General features: G+C 41.2%; 1 protein-coding gene across 1 annotated transcript in view; it reads right to left on the bottom strand.

Annotated features, from left to right (window-relative positions):
- Nucleotides 1–19,737, bottom strand: part of LOC311116125 (pancreatic secretory granule membrane major glycoprotein GP2-like) — a gene marked incomplete at both ends in the record, with an annotated part of 32,758 nt that extends 13,021 nt beyond the window's left edge. Inside the window, 9 exons of the mRNA XM_084191256.1 lie at nt 14,958–15,033; nt 15,399–15,558; nt 15,788–16,033; nt 16,562–16,713; nt 16,915–17,120; nt 17,523–18,009; nt 18,256–18,329; nt 18,632–19,288; nt 19,671–19,737. Coding sequence (XP_084047382.1) covers nt 14,958–15,033; nt 15,399–15,558; nt 15,788–16,033; nt 16,562–16,713; nt 16,915–17,120; nt 17,523–18,009; nt 18,256–18,329; nt 18,632–19,288; nt 19,671–19,737 — 2,125 coding nt within the window. The remainder of the gene's footprint in view (nt 1–14,957; nt 15,034–15,398; nt 15,559–15,787; nt 16,034–16,561; nt 16,714–16,914; nt 17,121–17,522; nt 18,010–18,255; nt 18,330–18,631; nt 19,289–19,670) is intronic.
- Between the last annotated feature and the right edge of the window lie 204 nt (nt 19,738–19,941).

Consider the following 19,941-nt stretch of genomic DNA (forward strand, 5'->3'; position numbering starts at 1 on the left):
TGGACTCCAATCAAGTTGTAGAAACATCTCAAGCATGGTGAATGGAAACAGGATGCACCTGAGCTCAATTTTGAGTCTCATAGCAAATCCATTTTAGAATAAGGCTGTAACGTAACAAAATGTGGAAAAAGTCAAGGGGTCTGAATACTTTCCCAATGCACTGTACAACATTAGTTTTCTGAGGGTTAGGAGAATATTCCATCAACGTCACATCAAACATACACAGAACATGGTTGCCATAATGTATTGTACTGTACAGTACTGTACTCTACTGAGCTCTACTGTGCTGTCCGCTGACATCCAAACTTGTCTAACATTGACGTCTATGATTGGTTCAGATTTGGTCCGGTCCAAATTTGGTCTTGTTTGGGGGCGGAGCTCATTAAAATAATAACCAGTGTGTAGAATAATACCCAATATGCAAATGAGGATATCATATTTCCACCTTTGTGTACCTGATACATCACCATGAAGAGAATGACATTCATATCCATAATTATGTATTTCTGTGTAGTACAGATCAGGGACCCATGATGAAATTCCGTTACCTCAATTCTGTTACCGGGTGTAAATTCACTTCACTCACTGTAGTTCAATAACCAAAATATTTTTTTTCAAACCCAAGGAGTCATATAATAGCTGACAAATCTTTGAATCTTTATTCGGAGCTGATATTTCACAGAGTTTGTGAAAAACGTGGTCACATAAAAAACGGAGGTAGATTTGACTGAAATTCTGTTACCAAACTTTGCATCTGCACAGTTCTTCCAGTAAATGTGTTTTTGTAAAAATGTCTGTGTAAATTGTTTTAAGTAGTCATTCTGCATAGAGTTGTATGGTTTGTTCAACTTTGAAATATATATATATTTTTTGGCATACATTTTAACGTAAACCGTGGAATTTCCCAGCAGCCTATAATTTTGTCTGTCAAAAAGGGGTGTTCTCTTATCAGGGGTGTTTCTATACTCTTTTAAATGGGGAAGCCAAGGGTGGGACCAAGAACCAGTCAAGGGTGTCCATTGGAAATCACCAAATTGTGTCATGAATAGCGATGAAAATTGGCTTAAACTACAATGCATTGTATTGAATAACTGTTTCAACTGTTAATTTGTATCTGCCCTAATTTATTCAAATAAATCATAGGGAAAATATTCAAGTTAAATAAGTTCAGTGGCAACTATTTTTTTACCTCCAAGGAAGTTTTTGAAGCTTATTTACTGCATTTCTACACAATAAAAAAAAAAAGCTTTAAAATTATATTTGGAGAACAGCAAAAACAAGCAAGAATTACTCCAGCCGTCATCACCTTGGTTACTGTCACTTCATTCACCTCAGTTGATAAGGGACATACAGTGGGGAAAAAAAGTATTTAGTCAGCCACCAATTGTGCAAGTTCTCCCACTTAAAAAGATGAGAGAGGCCTGTAATTTTCATCATAGGTACACGTCAACTATGACAGACAAAATGAGAAAAAAAAATCCAGAAAATCACATTGTAGGATTTTTAATGAATTTATTTGCAAATTATGGTGGAAAATAAGTATTTGGTCAATAACAAAAGTTTCTCAATACTTTGTTATATACCCTTTGTTGGCAATGATACAGGTCAAACGTTTTCTGTAAGTCTTCACAAGGTTTTCACACACTGTTGCTGGTATTTTGGCCCATTCCTCCATGCAGATCTCCTCTAGAACAGTGATGTTTTGGGGCTGTCGCTGGGCAACACAGACTTTCAACTCCCTCCAAAGATTTTCTATGGGGTTAAGATCTGGAGACTGGCTAGGCCACTCCAGGACCTTGAAATGCTTCTTACGAAGCCACTCCTTCGTTGCCTGGGTGTTGTGTTTGGGATCATTGTCATGCTGAAAGACCCAGCCACGTTTCATCTTCAATGCCCTTGCTGATGGAAGGAGGTTTTCACTCAAAATCTCACGATACATGGCCCCATTCATTCTTTCCTTTACACGGATCAGTCGTCCTGGTCCCTTTGCAGAAAAACAGCCCCAAAGCATGATGTTTCCACCCCCATGCTTCACAGTAGGTATGGTGTTCTTTGGATGCAACTCAGCATTCTTTGTCCTCCAAACACGACGAGTTGAGTTTTTACCAAAAAGTTCTATTTTGGTTTCATCTGACCATATGACATTCTCCCAATGCTCTTCTGGATCATCCAAATGCACTCTAGCAAACTTCAGACGGGCCTGGACATGTACTGGCTTAAGCAGGGGGACATGTCTGGCACTGCAGGATTTGAGTCCCTGGCGGCGTAGTGTGTTACTGATGGTAGGGTTTGTTACTTTGGTCCCAGCTCTCTGCAGGTCATTCACTAGGTCCCCCCGTGTGGTTCTGGGATTTTTGCTCACCGTTCTTGTGATCATTTTGACCCCACGGGGTGAGATCTTGAGTGGAGCCCCAGATCGAGGGAGATTATCAGTGGTCTTGTATGTCTTCCATTTCCTAATAATTGCTCCCACAGTTGATTTCTTCAAACCAAGCTGCTTACCTATTGCAGATTCAGTCTTCCCAGCCTGGTGTAGGTCTACAATTTTGTTTCTGGTGTCCTTTGACAGCTCTTTGGTCTTGGCCATAGTGGAGTTTGGAGTGTGACTGTTTGAGGTTGTGGACAGGTGTCTTTTATACTGATAACAAGTTCAAACAGGTGCCATTAATACAGGTAACGGGTGGAGGACAGAGGAGCCTCTTAAAGAAGATGTTACAGGTCTGTGAGAGCCAGAAATCTTGCTTGTTTGTAGGTGACCAAATACTTATTTTCCACCATAATTTGCAAATAAATTCATAAAAAATCCTACAATGTGATTTTCTGGATTTCTTTTCCTCAATTTGTCTGTCATAGTTGACGTGTACCTATGATGAAAATTACAGGCCTCTCTCATCTTTTTAAGTGGGAGAACTTGCACAATTGGTGGCTGACTAAATACTTTTTTTCCCCACTGTAAATAACATTCTCGGACAAACGCATGCAGCAGGGTTAGGCAACTAGATTCAGCCGTGGGCAAATTGACCACAAAAAGAGATTTGTATTTGAAAATAACAATAATTTCATAGCTGTTCAGTGGCTCTCTCCATAGTTCTAAAGCCAGCCAGCCAATCACAGCTGTCAAATCAGCTGATTTTGACCAGCATACACCCAAACCACTCTGTTGTTTCCTAACAGGCCAAGCAGGAGAAACAAAAAAAAAAGCTGCTTTTTAACATCATTAATTATATTTATTTGTACGGACGTTTAGCTATTTATTTCATATTGTAATTCATTTTAGGGGAATATTTCATAGAAATCTGGAACACTGGACAGATAGTTTAAATAGGAAGAAATAGGCTCCATCAAAAAGCCCTCTTGTTGTTAGTTAAGTCTAATTAAAATGAAGACGGCTGAAATGAATTACTGCCACCGTACACAGCACAGACATTGGTTAGGCACCACAAAAAAAACCTTACAGCCAGTGGAACCTGATGAGGCGAGGACAGCTCATAAAAATGGCCGGAATGGAGTAAATGTAATGGTATCTAAAATGTTTTTTTTTTCTCATGAGTTTGATACCATTCCATTCACTCCATTCCAACCATTTACTCCATTCCAGCCATTATTATGAGCCGTCCTCCCCTCAGCAGCCTCCATTGATTACAGTGTAATGCAGCCTAGTTTTATTTACACCATCCCAGCAGCGCAAAAGACTTGGGAAGGAAGTACATTTTCTTAGAAATATAACTTTGCTCTGTGCCTCTCAGAGCATGCACCTCGTATAGCCTAAGTCTATAAACTATGGATAATTTGATTGAGACCACACTAAAAAGCCTGTAGGCGAACTTCATATTTTGCGGCCAGTGGAGAATCAGAACTGAGGGGTGGCATCGGGCACACATCGAGATATAACCTAATAAGCAACTAATTCTAAAACACTGACAAATGTTGAAATGTCATCAATTACAAATTACATGATCCTCCTCTGGACTAGATGTAAAAAAACAAAACACAAAAAACATCCCCTTCACTGAGATTTAAAAAGCATGGCCCTCCCCCATTTTCCTCCAGGTCCCCGTTCTGTAAATGTAGAACCGTCCCTTGTGATAACCATAGGCTGTGGTCAAAAGTAGTGCACTATATAGGGATTAGGAAGCCATTTGGGATGAAAGCTAATCTCTCTCTCCAGAATTGAAACATTGGCAATAAATCATCCTAAACTTGAGAATACAAGTGCTGGGCAATTAATACATAATACAGTGAGATAAAGGAACGAGACGTCCGCACACGGAACATGGCTGTTTTGGGTGCAGGAATAAAGCAAGCAGCAATATTCTGAGTGGAGCTCTCATTCCTTCACCTAAACGTGAATAAGACAATCAACCCTTTACCTGAGCTGTCTGCAGTAACATGCTTAAAGAACAGGAGCACCAGCAGAACACCCAGTGACATCATTCCATTCAGCATCTCTTCAGATCAGACACAGGACTGAGAAAAAAAAATACCAAGAAGTGTAAAATTGTGAGGAGCAAACTGAAGTGAAGAGGAAATTCAACAATCTTGGAGGGCAGTGGAAACTAAACCCCCCCAAAATATAGCTGAATATACCAAAAACAAGATGAGAAATTTGATTAACAGCAACTCAAAGCTTAGGTAATCTTACCAGTCTGGAGTGAGCCTGTTTGTGGTATTGTCTTGATGCTTACGTTATGGCCTCTGTCTCCTAGAGTATGGTAGAATGTACCAAACCTGCTTGATTTATATACAAATGCCGAAGAGGGGAGTGATCGTTTCAAATGGCCAGTGACTGACATTAAAGGTTGCCCTATTGCCTTGGGCAAGTGAACGGAGCAGTCACGCAAGTTGAGCCTGCTCCGAGGTTGACCCATTGGGCAGGTGACTTAAACAAAACAGTAGCTGGCCGTGTCTGAAATCTGTCTTGCCTACCACTTACTTAAACTACATACTGTGTACTAATCCTACTACTTACTTAATATACATACTGTGTACTAATCCTACTACTTATTTAAACTACAGTGAGGGAAAAAAAGTATTTGATCCCCTGCTGATTTTGTACGTTTGCCCACTGACAAAGACATGATCAGTCTATAATTTTAATGGTAGGTTTATTTGAACAGTGAGAGACAGAATAACAAGAACAAAATCCAGAAAAACGCATGTCAAAAATGTTATAAATTGATTTGCATTTCAATTAGGGAAATAAGTATTTGACCCCTCTGCAAAACATGATTTAGTACTTGGTGGCAAAACCCTTGTTGGCAATCACAGAGGTCAGACGTTTCTTGTAGTTGGCCACCAGGTTTGCACACATCTCAGGAGGGATTTTGTCCCACTCCTCTTTGCAGATCTTCTCCAAGTCATTAAGGTTTCGAGGCTGACGTTTGGCAGCTCGAACCTTCAGCTCCCTCTACAGATTTTCTATGGGATTAAGGTCTGGAGACTGGCTAGGCCACTCCAGGACCTTAATGTGCTTCTTCTTGAGCCACTCCTTTGTTGCCTTGGCCGTGTGTTTTGGGTCATTGCCATGCTGGAATACCCATCCACGACCCATTTTCAATGCCCTGGCTGAGGGAAGGAGGTTCTCACCCAAGATTTGACAGTACATGGCCCTGTCCATCGTCCCTTTGATGCAGTGAAGTTGTCCTGTCCCCTTAGCAGAAAAACACCCCCAAAGCATAATGTTTCCACCTCCATGTTTGACGGTGGGGATGGTGTTCTTGTGGTCATAGGCAGCATTCCTCCTCCTCCAAACACGGCGAGTTGAGTTGATGCCAAAGAGCTCGATTTTGGTCTCATCTGACCACAACACTTTCACCCAGTTCTCCTCTGAATCATTCAGATGTTCATTGGCAAACTTCAGACGGGCATGTATATGTGCTTTCTTGAGCAGGGGGACCTTGCGGGCGCTGCAGGATTTCAGTCCTTCACGGCGTAGTGTGATACCAATTGTTTTCTTGGTGACTATGGTCCCAGCTGCCTTGAGATCATTGACAAGATCCTCCAGTGTAGTTCTGGGCTGATTCCTCACCGTTCTCATGATCATTGCAATTCCACGACGTGAGACCTTGCATGGAGCCCCAGGCCGAGGGAGATTGACAGTTCTTTTGTGTTTCTTCCATTTGCAAATAATCGCACCAACTGTTGTCACCCTCTCACCAAGCTGCTTGGCGATGGTCTTGTAGCCCATTCCAGTCTTGTGTAGGTCTACAATCTTGTCCCTGACATCCTTGGAGAGCTCTTTGGTCTTGGCCATGGTGGAGAGTTTGGAATCTGATTGATTGATTACTTCTGTGGACAGTTGTCTTTTATACAGGTAACAAACTGAGATTAGGAGCACTCCCTTTAAGAGTGTGCTCCTAATCTCAGCTCGTTACCTGTATAAAAGACACCTGGGAGCCAGAAATCTTTCTGATTGAGAGGGGGTCAAATACTTATTTCCCTCATTAAAATGCAAATCAATTTATAACATTTTTGACATGCGTTTTTCTGGATTTTGTTGTTGTTATTCTGTCTCTCACTGTTCAAATAAACCTACCATTAAAATTATAGACTGATCATGTCTTTGTCAGTGGGCAAACGTACAAAATCAGCAGGGGATCAAATACTTTTTTTCCCTCACTGTATAACTTCTAGTCCTACTAAAGCACATAGCTAGATAAAGGCACAGCAGGCAGCAGGCTGCAAATCTGTTTTCAAAGATGTACAAAAACAACTTACATTTGAACACCACCGCAGAAGCTTCGCTATTCGCCATCTTCCAAGTTGTTTACTTGAAGAGCTCCAGCTATCAACAAAGGCTCTAGCTGTGTGCAGCAAAAATTTTTCAGAAAAGTGTGCCACAAATTTTACTACATGAAAAGCAGAAATGAGTATAACATCCTGTCATTTAAAGCATACTCGATTTTTGAAAATTCATATACTATCACACTTATTTTCACATACTGAGAATGTGTCATGCACGAATGTGTCGTTTTCCCGCTATTCGTTCATTTCGGTAGCACATCCCCATTTCTAAGAGCACTTCCAGGGTTGTGGGTTCGATTCCCTTGGGGGACCAGTACGAAAAAGAAAGAAAATGTATGCACTCTGGATAAGAGCGTCTGCTGAATGACTAAAATGTAATTATCAGCTGTTGTCAAAGCCAAAATGAGTATGACATCCAGGTATTCAAAGTATACTTGATTCTAGAAATGTCACATACTATATATAAATGTAAAAAATCTGCATGTTCATACGGCCTACTATTTAGCACGCCACTGTGTGACCGGATTCTTTTCCCAATGGGCTAAACAACCGCACCTTCTGCACATGTGCTAGTTGGGCTGCCCAGAGGTGGAACAGGCTACTCTGGTGAATTTCAAATTGTTAGGTGTTGCATAATCATTGAGAAGCAAAATAACCGTTGTATGTGGTTAAAATGCAGAATGATTGCACCAATGCAATGTGTAGACAGGGCTAGGCTACATGTTACATGTGATGTTGTCATGTAGGCTAAATGCGTTTGGTTTCACCCCACATTTAGAATAAGGATATTGCAACGGTCGTCCAGCCTCTGCCTTTTCAAAAACTGAAAACAACCAAACTGCAAAGAATTCCAGTACCCTAAAACTGATCTTTCTGGTTCCTGTTTAGGTAAAAAAAACAGAAAATGGCAGTTGCTCAAATTGAGCCTGCTCTGAGAATTTTCTCCTGATAACAACCAACATTCAAAGAATTCCAGCACTGGTCTTTCTGATTCTTCCCCTATGTGTAGTTGAAAGGCAGGCAATTAAATGAGTTTTTCTGTGTCAATTTCATTTGATCTACATTTCAATCAGGCTTCAGAAAACAGCATGGCGCTACTACTGCGGCAACAAAAGTAGTTAATGGTAGAATTGATAAAGAAAAGGAAAGCCGCACACTCTAGGAGCTCAGATGCAATAATTTAATATCCTAATAACCAACGTTTCGACAGACAAGCTGTCTTCATCAGGGTATAATGACAAACACTGCGGGTCACTAGTTTATATAGTGTCAAAGGTCACACACAGGGAGAGGATCAAGAGATTCAATCATAGAGATCATACTGCTGGTGTCTTTTACAAAGGAGGGGAGCTGTTCTGCGAGAGGTCTAATAAAAACGTCAACAAAGGTTGATAAAGGGGCTGTTACTGCATCAATGCCCGCTACAATATGGCGCCCTGGAGGTTTTGTAACATTCTTGTGTAATTTTGGCAAAGTATAGAAAGTGGTAATTTTAGGGTGTTGAATAGCCCAAAAATCGTGTTATTTTATTCCAGAGAATTTTTTTTTGTATGTTCTGTTTATCTGTGAATTAACCAATGCTATTAGGCCACACCCGGCCATGATTACAGACACCTGCGTGTGTCCTTTGACACTATATAAACTAGTGACCCGCAGTGTTTGTCATTATACCCTGATGAAGACAGCTTGTCTGTCGAAACGTTGGTTATTAGGATATTAAATTATTGCATCTGAGCTCCTAGAGTGTGCTGCTTTCCTTTTCTTTATCAAGTGTTCTACTCCGTCAGCCAGCACCTCGCCTAAATAGGTGTGCGTTTCTTTCGCCTCTATATTAATGATAGAATTGATGCCATGGACAAGAAACAGCACTATGTCTCCCTTTTCATTGATCTGTCAAAGGCTTTTGACACCATTGATCATGACATCATGTTGCAAAGACTTGTCAACATAGGATTATCTGATCAGGCAGTCTCATGGTTCAAGAGCTACCTGTCAGATAGAACTCAGTGTGTCCAGTTTGATGGCAACTCTCCAGAAGGGGGTGCCACAGGGCTCTGTTCTTGGACCCCTGTTGTTTACTGTTTATATTAATAAAGTTGGTAAAAATGTGTCAAACGCTAGTTCATGTTTATGCTGATGACACGGTTATTTATTGTGCAGCAACACTGAATAAAGGCCTTTGATGAACTGCAATGTGCCGTTACTGTTGTCCAGGCTCAGCTCTGTCAGCTGAAGTTGCTTTTCAGTTCAAATAAGACAAAGTTTATGGTTTTCAGAAAATCTAAGATGAAACCTCAGACTCTTCTATGTATAGTCACTATGCAGGACATGCAGATAGAAAGGGTATCAACTTACACGTACTTGGGTTTCTTGTTAGATGAGTGTCTCACCTTGAAACCCACATAGAAGGTCTTGAGGAAAAAGCTTAGGCTCAAGTTGGGGGTTTATTTTATTTTATAGTCTTTCTTTTGAAGCGAGAAAGGGACTTGTTTCCACCATCTTCTTGCCTGTAATGGACTATGGTAATACCCTGTTCATGTTTGCCCCTGTGGCGTCTTTACCTGTGATGGAGACTGTGTACACTGTGTTAAAACCCCTTAGAGTCGATGTCCACGCCCCTGCGGAAATGTAATTAGCATCATAAAAAAATCACCATAAAAATCTGTCTGTTTAAGCTAGAGATATCTGTTTTTTTGCATGGGCTGCTTCTCAATCCATCGCATCCGCCGATGTCGGCCTTCCGCATCTGAAAGGTGAAAGGTGGCAGAGCTACAGCGGTGTGTGTCAGACCATGAATGGAAGTATGCTGAACAAAAATGTAAGCGCAATATGTAAAGTGTTGGCCCCATGTTTCGTGAGCTGAAATAAAAAGATCGCAGAAATGTTCCATACGCACAAAAATCGTATTTCTCACTCTCTGTTAGTGAACATTTCTCCTTTGCCAAGATAATCCATCCACTTGACAGGTGTGGCATATCAAGAAGCTGATTAAACAGCATGATCATTACACATGTGCACCTTGTGCTGGGGATAATAAAATACCAGTAGTGGTATTTGTAGCTGGTCCTCTGTAGCTCAATTGGTAGAGCATGGTGCTTGTAACGCCAGGTTAGTGGGTTCGATCCCCGGGACCACCCATACATAAAAATGTATGCACACATGACTGTAAATCGCTTTGGATAAAAGAGTCTGCTAAATGGCATATTATATTATTATTATTATACCACTCTAAAATGTGCAGTTTTGTCACACAACACAATGCCACAGATGTCTCAAGTTTTGAGGGAGCGTGCAATTGGCATGCTGACTACAGGAATGTCCACCACAGCTGTTACCAGAGAATTGAAACTTAATTTCTCTACCATAAGCCACCTCCAACGTCGTTGTAGAGAATTTGGGAGTACGTCCAACCGGCCTCACAACCGCAGACCACGTATAACTACGCCAGCCCAGGACCGCCACTTCTGGCTTCTTCACCTGCGGGATTGTCTGAGACCAGCCACCCGGACAACTGATGAAACTGAGGAGTATTTATGCCTATAATAAAGCCCTTTTGTGGGGAAAAACTATTTCTGATTCAAATCAAATCACATTTATTTATAAAGCCATTTTTACATCAGCAGATGTCACAAAGTGCTATACAGAAACCCAGCCTAAAACCCCAAACAGCAAGCAATGCAGATGTAGAAGCACGGTGGCTAGGAAAAACTCCCTAGAAAGGCAGGAACCTAGGAAGAAACCTGGAGAGGAACCAGGCTCTGAGGGGTGGCCAATCCTCTTCTGGCTGTGCCGGAGGAGATTATAAGAGTACATGGCCATTAAGGCCAGATTGTTCTTCAAGATGTTCAAACGTTCATAGATGACCAGCAGGGTCAAATAATAATCACAGTGGTTGTAGAGGGTGCAACAGGTCAGTACCTCAGGAGTAAATGTAATTTGGCTTTTCATAGCCGAGCATTCAGAGGTCGAGACAGCAGGTGCGGTAGAAAGAGAGAGAGAGAGAGAGAGAGTCAAAATAGCAGGTTCCGGGACAAGGTAGCACGTCCGGTGAACAGGTCAGGATTCCATAGCCGCAGGCAGAACAGTTGAAACTCAATCAGCAGCACGACCAAGTGGACTGGGGACAGCCAGGAGTCATCAGGCCAGGTGGTCCTGAGGCATGGTCCTAGGGAGAGGGGAGGGAGAGAGGGAGAGAGAGATAATTAGAGGGAGCATACTTAAATTCACCCAGGACACCAGATAAGACAGGAGAATTACACCAGATATAACAGTCGGACCCTAGCCCCCTGGCACATAGACTATTGCAGCATAGATACTGGAAGCTGGGCCTGGCTCCCCATTGGCTGGGCTTGGCTCCCAAGTGGGTGGGCCTATGCACTACCGGGCCCACCCATGGCTGCGCCCCTGCCCAGTCATGTGAAATTGGTCTCCATTTTGCTCTATGTCCCACAAGTTTCATGGGACTCCTCTGAAGGTAACCGGTAAAAGTTTTAAAATGAATGGAAGTATGGAGGTAGTTTTGTGCCTACCCCAAAAAATTGGGTTAAATACATGTAAATAATATACATATATATATTTCCTGAGCTTTTTTATATCTCCTAGATAAAGGACAGACAATTCAAAAACATTTTCATAAAGATTTTTTAAAAACTGTCTTTTTTTCCATTTATGAATGTGTTATTCAATGTGTTTCTATGGGCTTTAGTAGTCAAAGTCCAAATTCAATATTTTATCAAATCATTTATTTATTTTTTCGGGATACCTAAAGTTCAAAATTCAAAATCAAATAGCTAAAGGATCCATGGTATGAACATCTTAAAACAATTCCATATGTTAGCTTTGAACCCCCAAACGGCTTAGACTCTTAGGAATTAACCTGTCTCCTCCCCTTCACCTACACTGATTTGAAGTGGATTTAACAAGTGACATCAATAAGGGATCATAGCTTTCACCTGAATTCACCTGGTCAGTCTGTCTTGGAAAGAGCGGGTGTTCTTAATGTTTCGTATACTCAGTGTGAAAATAAGGATATACATTCCTGAGGCACTAAAGTAAAGGCACTAAAGTAAAACTGCTAAAAATGTTAGCAAATAAATTGACTTTATATATCTGAATACAAAGCTTTATGTCTGGGGAAAATCCAACACAACACATCACTGAGTACCACTCTTCATATTTTCAAGCAAGGTGGTGGTTGCAACATGTTATGGGTATACTTGTCATCGGCAAGAATTAGGGAGTTTTTTTTTTTAAGGATAAAAATAAACAGAATACAGCTATAAGCACAGGCAAAATCCTAGAAGAAAACCTGGTTCAGTCTGCTTTCTAACAGACACTGGGTAACAAATTCACCTTTCAGCAGGACAATAACCTAAAACACAAGGCCAAATCTACACCGAAGTTGCTTACCAAGATGACATTGAATGTTCCTGAGGGGCCTAGTTACAGTTTTGACTTAAATTGGCTTGAAAATCTGTGGCAACACTTGAAAATGGCTGTCTAGCAATGATCAACAACCAATTTGACAAAGCTTGAAGACTTCTTAAAATAATAATTTGTAAATATTGTACAATCCAAGTATGCAAATCTCTTAGAGACTTACAAAGAAAGGCTCACAGCTGTAATCGCTGCCAAAGGTGATTCTAACATGTATTGGCTCAGGGGGTTGAATACTTACATTGCATTTGGAAAGTATTCAGACCCCTTCCCCTTTTCCACATTTTGTTACGTTACAGCCTTATTCTAAAATTGATTAAATTAATTGTTTTCCTTATCAATCTACACACAATACCCCATGACGACAAAGTGAAAATAAGTTTTTAGAAATGTTTGCACATTTATTAAAAATAAAAAACAAAATACCTTATTTCTTTACAAAATAGACCGCTGCACCACTCGGGAGAATATAATGACTTTTAAACAGATGAAGAGATTGAAAACATGAAGAAAGAATATTAAAAGGAGAATTCCCCCACTTTTCAACCTCATATTAATTATCTCCAGCACGATGTCAGTATCTACGTACAGTGTGGTCCGAGATTATTGACACCCTTGAAAAAAGATGATCAATTATGATTGTATAAAATAAATAATTCAAATAATGAGCTATATTGTATGCTAAAAAAATTGGGGAATGATGTAAGGGATAAACGCAGACGTTCTGTACATTGCCTTGGAAATAATGGATGACACAGCGGGACGAGACAGAGCCGAGTTTGATTGCAAGGTGTCCCGATATCTTATTTTTTAAATCTTATTTTTTTCAACTGTCTCATTATCTGGTTTTAATGTCCATTCTAGAATGCCCTTCTAGCCAATCAGAAACTAATATTCAACAATGCTGTGGTATAAATAATTTTATACTTATACAATTGCTCAGATACAAAAAAATATTTTAACAAGTCATACTTTTTCTCTCAAAAAGGTAATTAGTGACACCCCTAAAGATTCTTATCAATAAAGTAGTCAAAAATGTAGTATTTGGTCCCATATTCCTAGTACGCAATGACTACATCAAGGTTGTGACTACAAACTTGTTGGATGCATTTGCAGTTCGTTTTGGTTGTGTTTCAGATTATTTTGTGCCCAATAGAAATTAATGGTAAATAATGTATTGTCATTTTGGAGTCACTTTTATTGTAAATAAGAATAGAATATGTTTCTAAACACTTCTACATTAATGTGGATGCTACCATGGTTACGGATAATCCTATATGAATCGTGAATAATGATGAGTGAGAAAGTTACAGAGGGTCAAAGAACATACCCCCAAGACATGCTAACCTCTCACCATTACCAATAACAGGGGAGGTTAACATGTCTTGGGAGTATGGGACAAAATACTAAACTTTTGACTACATTATTTATAAGAATCTTTAGGGGTGTCAATAATTTTAACCTCTACCGTTTTGAGAGAAAAAAGTATTACTTGTTAAACAAAATATCTTTCTCTGAGCAATTGTATCAGTAAAAAAAATATATAATTTCCCTTTTATTTTGGCATAAAATACAGCTCAGTATTTGAAATATGTATTTTAAACAATCATTATTGCTCATATTTCTCAAGGATGTCAATCATTTCGGACCCCAGTGTGAAAATGGCGTGTTTCTATGATCGGTGGTTAAAAAGATAAGAAGAAAGGTCCTAAAAAACAGTAGGATCTAAAGTTTTAAAAACCCAGGGGTTTTTGTAGCCAGGTTTTTGTAGCCAGAGGGAGGGTATTTTCTTGCTCCACACCCACACATCCACACACAAATCTCATAGTATTTGAAAATCAATGTTTTTAAAATATTTGTTGTACATTTGTTGATGTCATCGGGTAGAACTTTGTAACTTTTTTGTTGTTGTTGTTGCAAAACTTAGAAATGTGCAGTTTTCACATATGTAGACAATTTGTTTCCTCTTTCTAAGTCTGCTGTTGTGTGTCGTGATGATGCAGACTTCTCCCAGTGTTTTTGTGGTAATACTGACGCCTACTGGTTCATCATTGTCTTGACTGATCCCAATGAGAAAGAACCAAGCTATAGCAATGGTACAGTACATGCCCAGTACATTATTCAAACATGAATACATTGATACATACATTTATCATCTTTATTAACACTATTAAATTGCTGCACATACAAAGCATTTTAGAGTAATAGGATTAAATAATATTTTCTTTAAAATAAAAGTTATTGCTGCAGTGCAAACTAGAAAAGGGAGATGTTTGTGTTGCTATAATCCCAATTATATTTCCAGTTATTTTCACGTTTCAAACATTAGTGGCCAGCACATAGACTTTCGGTCCTCAAGCCTTAGTTAAAGGTTCAACAATTAATTTGTGTTGGTTCAAAAATAAATATTTTCCCAATTATTCTAGCCATGCCAGAAATATAAAAATAGCCTTAAAATTTTTATTTTTATAACTGGATGTATGTAAGATATGAAATGGCTTGGTTTATGACATAAATTATGTATAGGTGAGATAGGTTTATGAACTTCACATAAATAATTTAGATAATTGGATGCATTGTTTATTTAGGATACAGGAAGCATGACAGGGATTCAGGAAGATCAATCTTCATTTTGGGACCCTGAAAGTCAAAAACAAATACACGGTTAGTTAGTTAGTTAGTTACCTGAGTGTCCATCACTGACATCAAAATAATTTGTTTGATTGACATCTATTAACTTATTGGTTTTGAGTAATAACTTATGAGGTCATACTAACAGGTGATTGGTCCGATGGTGAGGGGTTCGAGGGGGACGGAGGAGGTGACAGAGCGGTATTTCCTTTTGGCGCACACCTGAGGAGAGAGACGAGAAGGAGTCAGAGAGACCAGAGAGAGACAGAGAGACTCGAGAGACATAGAGACTCAGGAGAGTCAGAGAGACCAGTCACTGAGACAGAGAGACTCAGGAGAGTCAGAGAGACCAGAGACTGAGACAGAGAGACTCAGGAGAGTCAGAGAGACCAGAGACTGAGACAGAGAGACTCAGGAGAGTCAGAGAGACCAGACACTGAGACAGAGAGACTCAGGAGAGTCAGAGAGACCAGACACTGAGACAGAGAGACTCAGAAGTGTCAGAAACCACCACACACAAAATGAGTGAGACCAGAGAGAGACCACAAACTGAGTGGATGAGCCAGCGGGAAAGATGCAGGACTCACTGGAGTGCAGGAGGTACTCCTCTGGTCACACAGGCTGAGTCTGCAGTGCAGGAAGACATCCCGGTAGTCCCCCTGGTAGAGGAACAGCAGAGCAGAGAAGCGAGCCCTGAGGGACGAGCCGCTCTCCTCCACCCTCACCTGACGGAATTCAGTCGGACATCTAGGAAACAGGGTCAGGGTTTAAGAGTTAGATAACGCATCACAAAATACACAAACATTAGGGGCCGGTTTCCCAGACACAGATTAAGACTGGTCCTGGATTAAAAAGCATTCTCAATGGAGAAGCTCCATTTAAAGTGTTTTATAGTCCAGGACTAGGCTTAATCTGTGTCTGGGAAAACCTCCTCCATATGTTCCTTGAGTATGAACCAAGACACACACACACATACTTGTTCTGAATGATGTAGTATCGCATGATGTCCTCAGGGTCGGGGGATTGCGTGGCATAGCAGTCCTCCAGAACGACCACAAAACGCTCAGTCTCGGACTCCTCTACGGACACACCCACGTGCAGCACGGAACCCACCGGCAAGGTGACTCCGCCCGCTGGGTAAGCCTCTGTGAAGTTGTCGTTGCGGTACAGAGTCATGTTGGAGCCCACTTTGGAGCCCTTACCGACTTTGGCATTCTTCAGCCTGTCAAAGGGGTGAATAGGAGATTTAGTTAATAAGAGATGCAGTCAGAGATGATGAATGACAAACAGTGCCTTGGGTCTGACAAATACACTTTACAGGATAAATACAATTATTTGTTATTCTTATTAATAATAATAATAATAATAATAATAATAAATACACATTATTTTTGAAGTGCTTTTCAAGACACCCAAAGTCACTTTACATAGGCAAGATAATAAATGATTATTATTATTAATATTATAAGCTAACACAATTACACAGCCAGCTTCAACTGAGTATTTTCTTGGAATAACAAGAACAACCAGTACTGTGATGAGTGGACGGAGGGGCAAAACTATTAACTATCTAAAGGATCATCAAGAAACACAGTTTTAGAGTAATAACTGTCTATGCATTAACAGAATACTGACAGTTCAACATGTGTTAGCCTACATTGTTCTACATTGTGTTACATTGTGTTACATTGTGTTACATTGTGTTACATTGTCCATGTTCTACATTGTTTACTGTAACGTCTCCACTTACGACAGGTAGGGTTTGATGGCCACATCCAGGCTGGTCTCTGATTCCAGAGGATAGGCACAGGAGAAAGGCACGCTCACGGGTCGGGTGAAGGACACGTTGTGAATGTGGTAGATGAACAAACTGTTGGAGAAGATGGCGTCAGTTCCGTTTGTCTGGGAAAAGGGGGAAAAGGGAAGAAGATTAGAAGCTAGGAGAGGACCTCTCACCAGTTCTCAATACAATTCTTGGACAATTGGATTTCAGTTCATCAATTAATCATTTTCTGTTGATGGCAACATGTCTCACATCAAGTGTTCTCTGTTGAAAGTTTTGGTGAGGAATGGGGTGAACTGGTCGGGGGGGGGGGTTCTCACCTCGAGAGTGTTTCCACAGGTGCCCTCCATGCGCTCCACCTGGTACCATACCATGCCGTCACGCTCTTCGTGAACGTTGCACCGGGGGTCGGCCAGGTTAGCAGTGGTGGCGTCTAGACCAGCGGCCTCCAGGTTCGTCCTGTTGAGACCCACCTGTATCAGGCTCCGCCCACACACCACCTCTGGGCGGAGCAAAACAGGCTGATCTGTAAGAGAGAAAGAGAGGGAGAGAGGGTTAAGAAAAGACAGAAAACAGGAAAGAATGTTATTCAAGAACCCCAAATGAAAAGAAGGAATTACACATTCTCATATACACTCTTAGAAAAAAGGGTTCCAAAAGGGTTCTTCGGCTGTCCCCATAGGAGAACCCTTTTTGGTTCCAGGTAGAACCCTTTTTGATTCCAGGTAGAACCCTTTTTGATTCCAGGTAGAACCCTCTAGGGAAGGGGTTCTACTTGGAACCCAATAGGGTTATACCTGGAACCAAAAAAGGGTTCTTCAAAGGGTTCTCCTATGGGGACAGCCGAATAACCCTTTTAGGTTCTAGATAGCACCTTTTTTCAAGGAGTGTACATAGGACCTCAATCAGGTGTTTTCTGAGGACTCACTTTGCCTCTCACACCACCAGGTGACGCCATCATTGCTCACGCAGGTCTCCCCCGCTCTGCAGGTACCACACATGGCTTTTGGCGTAGTCATGGCAACCTGTGACTGCGTTGTTGTTGTCGTGCGATTGTTGTCTACTGGTGTTTTTGTCGAGGTGACATCTACTGGTGATTTTGTCATAGTGATGTTTCTTACGGGTGTTTGTGTTGCCGTGGTGATCTTAACAGGTGTTTGTGTTGTTATTGTGTCTTTTACAGGTGTTTGTGTTGTCGTGGTGACCTTAACAGGTGTTTGCATTATCGTGGTGATCTTAACAGGTGTTTGCGGTGTCGTGGTGATCTTAACAGGTGTTTGTGTTGTCGTGGTGATCTTAACAGGTGTTTGTGTTGTTGTGGTGTCTTTTACTGGTGTTTGTGTTGTCGTGGTGACCTTTACAGGTGTTTGCATTATCGTGGTGATCTTAACAGGTGTTTGCGGTGTCGTGGTGATCTTAACAGGTGTTTGTGTTGTCGTGGTGATCTTAACAGGTGTTTGTGTTGTTGTGGTGTCTTTTACTGGTGTTTGTGTTGTCGTGGTGACCTTTACAGGTGTTTGCATTATCGTGGTGATCTTAACAGGTGTTTGCGGTGTCGTGGTGATCTTAACAGGTGTTTGTGTTGTCGTGGTGATCTTAACAGGTGTTTGTGTTGTTGTGGTGTCTTTTACTGGTGTTTGTGTTGTCGTGGTGACCTTTACAGGTGCTTTTGTTGTTGTGGTTGTTGCAGTTGTTGTTGTGACTGGTTTTGGTGTTGTGGTGAGAGCTGCCACATCTGGAACAAGGAGTTAAACAGGAGACACAGTTATGAGGGAACATTCATCGCTCATGTTTTGAAATAACTAGTATGCTGGTATTACTAGAATCATACAATAGGCCTATATGAATGTACTGGATGAATATGCTGAGTACTGTTGATATCTAGGGCCATAAGAAGAACATCATGGTGTATATAACCAGCTTTACTAAGCAGTAAACAGTAAAAAAAAAAAGCTACAATAACTTCAATTCAAAAGGCAGAACAACAACAAGCCAAGCCCCCCTCAGAACTTGGAAAAGCAGACAGCGAAACCTTACATGCACAATAGGCGAAGTAGCACCCGGGCGGCATGACGAACTTGTACACAAAGTAGTTCCCGGGGCAGGCCTTGACGTGGATGGGCTGAGACTGCACCCAGCAGCATACCCCTCTGAAGCTGGCGCAGACTGCACTCCGGACAATCGCATCCACCTGCTGGGGGTGAGGGAACGCCAGCCACAAGGGAGCCTGGGTGCCGCACATGAACGACTCCACGCACTTGTCCGGCATGGACACACTCTGGTTACCGATGAACATGCGGTAATAGCCATCCCAGTGGACGTTGCGGTCGCAGTGCTTCTCGCCCTCATTGTTGTTAGTGGAGCGCCACGCTTCATTCAGCACTGTGTGTCTCTTGCAGGGGTCGGCGCACTGCTGGATGCCGTCGACCGTGATGCAGTCCTCCCCGTCGGCGCACTCATAAAAGCCGCAGTTGAACCGGACATGGGCAAGGTTGCTGTTGGAGGTGGGATAGGAGCGGCGGACACGGCGAGGGGCGTGGTGGTCGGCGCCGGCGTCGTTGTGGCCAGGTGTGCAGATGAGGCCGTCGCCGGAGAAGCCCTTCTTACAGGTGCATGTGATATCACCTGCCATGAGTGAGGTGTGGTGGCAGACGGCTTGTTCGTGACATGCCTCGCAGCTGGTGACAATCGTACCTGTGGGAATTTGGGAATATATGGGTTCATCTTCTTTTTAGGTTGTGGTATCATGATACACCTGAATTGTTTTGATGCAACCATTTTTAGGTTCTGAGACTAAAGAGCAGAGAAAATACAGAAGTAAATTGTGTGGTGGGTTATATACTATTATACTGTATATAAATACTTAGTAAATACAATACTTAATACATAATACATGTATCCCTATACTGTCAACTCTAACCAAATATATTTTATCTCAATATGGCAGAACTAAAATAACACACTCAAAAAGAAAATCAAATTTAGAAAATGATGTATTGTTTGTCATATATAGTATTCATTATGTAATATACATAAATATTTAGATGTATTAAATATATAGTATAATTGTCTGTACCTGAGGTATGTCCAGTGCTGGACAGAACCAGTAGAGGCCCCAGCAGAGCTACCAAGATCATCCTCATCAACAGTAGTTACTTATACAGGGGCAGAAACGGGGAACACAACCTGAAGGAAAAAACACTTATTTTATTCATCCACACTTTAGCCACAATTTACCTCTACTGGAAAGGCAGTCACTTTTAAATGCACTCTAAATAAATGTTTGATTTGATTTAATTGTATCTATACAGGTCATCTATGTGATTTTAAAAAATATATATATATTT

This window comes from Coregonus lavaretus (genome assembly GCF_964263955.1).
Source record: "Coregonus lavaretus genome assembly, contig: HAP1_SCAFFOLD_288, whole genome shotgun sequence".
Lineage (NCBI taxonomy): Eukaryota > Metazoa > Chordata > Actinopteri > Salmoniformes > Salmonidae > Coregonus > Coregonus lavaretus.